The sequence below is a fragment of the Hyposmocoma kahamanoa genome, unplaced genomic scaffold (assembly GCF_003589595.1).
Source record: "Hyposmocoma kahamanoa isolate Upper Pololo Valley unplaced genomic scaffold, ASM358959v1 190, whole genome shotgun sequence".
NCBI lineage: Eukaryota > Metazoa > Arthropoda > Insecta > Lepidoptera > Cosmopterigidae > Hyposmocoma > Hyposmocoma kahamanoa.
This window is the reverse complement of record NW_020653718.1, coordinates 4,051,499-4,056,265: the sequence shown is the minus strand read 5'-3', so window position 1 is coordinate 4,056,265 and position 4,767 is coordinate 4,051,499. Positions and strand designations below refer to the sequence as shown.

General features: G+C 34.6%; 1 protein-coding gene across 1 annotated transcript in view; it reads left to right on the top strand.

Annotated features, from left to right (window-relative positions):
- Positions 1–820: 820 nt before the first annotated feature.
- The window catches only part of LOC113226367 (RNA polymerase II degradation factor 1-like), a 93,161-nt gene continuing 89,214 nt past the window's right edge, over positions 821–4,767 (top strand). Inside the window, exon 1 of the mRNA XM_026458972.1 lies at positions 821–911. Within this exon, the coding sequence (XP_026314757.1) occupies positions 894–911 (18 nt within the window). The 5' untranslated portion in view covers positions 821–893. The remainder of the gene's footprint in view (positions 912–4,767) is intronic.

Here is a 4,767-nt window from a genome sequence, read left to right as displayed (position 1 = left end):
ATTGAGTTAAATTGTTTCAAATGTTTATTTTTCAATTTTTCAATTTTTTTATATGTAATATGGAATGTAATATTCTGAAATAAATGATTATTATTATTATTATTATGACAAACTACCAGAGTGTTAGTTATTATGCCGACATATTTTGCAAACAATTACATTCATGACATATTTCTGACACGTAGTCCTTCTATGGAAGCTTGTAACAAATGTTATGAGCTTAAAATAGCAGTGTTTAAACGGTTTTGAGTGTAGTAAAAGTAGTCAAATAAAAGCTTAAAAATTATATTAAGAATATTTAATTTAGAAAATTGCGTCAAGTGAATTTTGCTTTATTTCAAACCTTTGAAACTCAAAATATACTTTGAAATCCTGAAGTCTTATTAAGGAGCTTTCAGTTAGATTCATTGAAGCCTCCGGTGACCAGCAGGCTAGCAGCTACTTCCTTCAATGAACAACCTTAGCCGTCCAAACAAACACAAGGACAAACAAGGGTAAACATTGCCTGCTAGTCATACTTAGTGTCTTGGATAATTTTTTATTGAAATTTTTGTTTCTCGTCTTATATTCAAAGCATATAAATATAGTATACCACTTTCTTTTTTAATGCCTCTAATAGGTAATTTAAGTACAACATAATTTCCTTAGTTTGTTTATCTTTTGCTTTGAAAGTCTGAACAAAACGACATCGCATCTGAAAATCGCATTATCAATCGATACAGGAACAAATCCAGATCCACAAGTGAAAACAGGGTAATTAATATATTGATCGGACTGGGGGGGATGTTATAAGACGCCGTATGCGCGCGCGCCGTCACTCCTCGCGCGACATTACCGCGCATGCGCCCGTCTCGCGCGTGAACTGTGACTGTTGCCCTACAACAAAATTATACATGGCTGCCAAAATTACCGTAAGTGTCAAAAAAGTGACGAGAAATGTGGTTTATTACTACGAGGATATCTAGATGGTTCCAGAAAAAAGTGTGACATTTAACTTGGAGTGTTCCGAGCCTACTGTGGAAAAGGGACTAAGTATTCTTTTTTGGTTTTAATCAAAAGGGTTTTTAAAGTTTTCAAACTCTTTCAGTGTTAAACTTGCGTCGATAAAGACTCAAGTGTAATTTCAATTAAAAATATAATTATCTAACTAATTAATTTATTATTTCAAGAGCATATTTGTAGTATCCAGTGTTTTTAATTATAAATGTTTTTAACAAAAAAATACCAAAATAAATAAAGGTTTATTTTGGCTGTCTCGAAGAAATTAGATTTTTGTTTTAGTCCCTTTTACACTGAAGGCTTGAATAAATAAGTGACTATGTGTTCTCGTGGTTCTAGACCACATTTCTAACCTATCTATTGTTATATAATACGTAATATTATGTTTAAGTCGCATGTTAATAACTCAAGCGTGACGTTGTGGTCAACCATTGACCGCTGAGTCTTTTTTTGACATATTTGCGGAAATAATCTTACTTAACATTATAACTTCGTGTTCCGATGTCTTTTTGAGATAAAAAATATTGAGTGGGTCAATTGGACTATTAAACTCAGTAATAAACTCTAATATTCAGAAATAAGGATAAAGCTTAAAATTCGAATGTACATAGAGCGCGTTTTTTTTTTACTATATTTTTAAAGGACGCTGCAGGCACTTTGAATGTGTAAAATCTTCGTTTTGTGTCTTCGTTAGGTAGTTTTTTTCTATAATCGATATTAAACTATATGACGCAATTATAACTGAATAATATTTATATAATTTGAGAAAAACGTAACTTATATTCAATAATGGAGCATTGCTTGCCCTTGCCCGGTAGGAGAACGGGGATGACGATTCAAATCCCAGCTGGGGCATGCGTCTATTTCTAAGTTACGTACATTGCGAATGGTTAGTAGCAATACTTCTCGCTAATGGTGAACGAAAACACCGTTATGAAACCATTGTAAAACGTGCGAACCCGCATTGGTTTAGCGTGGCGGACTACGGTCCAAAGTGTGTCCTTAGAGGAGACCCATGCCCTGTAGTGGGACGTAAAATTAGTTATTTAATTGGTGTGAAGATATTTAATCTTCTTCTTATCGGTGGCATACACTATACCATTCTGGCCCAGAACTCAGCCATGCCGACCTTGCCACCAGTAGCGGCCATTAAATCCACTAACTAAATCAAATATCCGTTTTAAATAGAAAAAAATTAGTACAAAATTATCTTTTAAAAGCAGTTAAAATTATCGAGTTCTTAGGTTTTCGCGATTGTTACACATAGGAAATGAAACTATTTTTCCGGATTTAAATCGCTTATATTTGTGAGGTGGTACAGTCTTCAACCAGTTAAGTCTAATATTAATGAAAACCACCCTATTTTTTCACTATAGTGACAATAGTTATTAATTAAATACCTTATTTTTAATTTTACAAAGAAAACATTCCAATTTACGCTACATTAAGTTTTACAAATTATTTTATTGAATGAATTTTTATTAAGTTTAATTTATTATTAAACGATATTATTACGAAACGTCGGTTTGTTTGAAAAAACAAATATACGCGATTTAAATCCGGAAAAATAGTTTCATTTCCTACAGTTAAAATTAGTTAACGTTGCATAGCTGAAATATCATTAAACAAATCAATATTCTAAAACTGGGTTATGGTATTTTATGATATCTCAAAAAGTTATTTTGCCACTTAGCCGCCTTTTGAGGTAGCGGATGGCAGTGTAGGTGTTAGGGCACGATATGAGATGAGCCATCGTTTGAATCGCACCACACAAACAGTTCAAATTGGAACCATTCGAAAATTCCCACCTAAACAAATTGTCCTTACTCCGACCAACCTGAGTCCGAAGTCTATTTAAAGACTTCCAGATCGGCCACGGCAATTGGTGTCCAGGAAGAAGAGTCTCAGAAAGCGGGACAAAGGTAGACGGCACTCTTTAGCGCCAAAGGTTGCACATTATCTGAGACGGTTCAGTGCTCTGAGGATCGACACATTTGACGAAACTTTTCTGGCTCCTCAGTCTCTGTCGCTTTTGATATTTAATAATGTTAACAGTAACAAATACATTCAAAATATTTTATAATTGACGCTGGGCCGGACTGGGAAACGAACATTTCTAAATTGGTTCTGGTCTGGGTGTTTTAGAAAGCGCCCCAGAGTGAATTTCTATGGTCTGGTACTCATAGGACAGGGAATTCCCTAGTTTGAGACCAGGCATTGGTGTGGTTAGCTGGCAATTTATTATTACTATTGAAGAGAAAAACCAGAAAATGTCGTCGTGCCCAGTAGGCTGGCATCGTTTCCTCGTTAGGGCTGAACTTATTCTTTGATAGATCTGCCACCTTTCCTGTCTGGTTCTGGGAGTATGAATTTCGAGAAATACATCTTAGAAAATTTTTTTTTACTGCATTATATTCGTCTGTGAAAAAAAATATTGCAGCAACCCGTTTACATATTAAAGAAATAAAACTTGTTCCTGTGCTTTTGTAATTTAGAAATTATATGAAAGGAAATGTAATAGAGGAGATTAGCGAGTAGGGTGTTGTTATTTAGAATACTGCGAACAAGCTTGGTTCCGCTTGAATTTATTGTTATTATATTAATAGTTTTTTTTAGCATCAATGTAATTATGAAAACCTAATGTTTAACACATTTATGTCGTAAATGAATTTCTATTAGTTTACACACTCATTGTATCTGTGATATTTGAAATAAATATTGTAAATGATAGAATATAAACAAATATCTATATAAAAAGATCAACCCAAAGTAGTTTCTTACTAGTTTTCCTCGTGTTTAACCATCTGACGATTTCAAGTAATTTGTTTAGCTATGAAAGATATTTTTCATTTTCATATTCTTTAGAAAAATATCGATACATTAAAATGAAAAGAAATGAAATAATAATAATGTACACACTCATAGACAACCACAAATTACACTGACTATCACGAGAAACGTGAATGTAGGCCTTCCAAATATTTCTCCCGGCCTGGGAATCGAACCCGAGATCTCTGCGTGGCTGTTCAGCATGGTAGTCGTTCGGTCATGGAGGCAGCTGTTTTTGTCTCATCACGAATAGGCTTAGGAGTAGAAGAACTAATAGAAGATAAGAAAATCGGGCATGCTGGTTTGTGAGAGACTGGTGCCCGAGATGGGTTTAGAAAAACCTGGATTACAGGTCACCAGGATTCCACTTTGCAGATGAGCAAAAATATTGATGACGCATTGTTCCTCTGGCTGTTATTTGTGTTTAAATTTCGGTGTTTTGCGATTTCAAATCATATTTCATTGAAGTTAGTCCAATTGTAGGTAACCTATAGGTTAGCTCTCACCTTTGTAGTCAGTGTTAGATGTACACATTCGTACAATAGGACTTAACTTAGTACATCTAGACATCTAGCCGGGTTAGGCAATACGAGTAATGCCTAGGTCTGCGCCGCTTAGAAAGGACAATCGTGGTCCGGGTCGTTCACCCCGCAGGGGCCTAATTTTAGTGTCAACTTGAGACCTGGAATTAGAGTTGTTTTTATTATTTAGTGCTCATTTTCAGCTAAACTCTGAAAATTACTTAGGTATTTTATTTATGCATATCTTTGGAATAAAATTGTCTTTTACACCCTAACGAGTTTGTTAAATACTTTCTAACTTAGTTAATGCAAGGCCATGAGTTTTTACTCCCCCTGAAATATCCCCTCACTAAAGAAGCGCTATTTTTGCATTGCTCTTATCTGTCCTGCAAGCATAAAAACAGAAATGACGAATTTT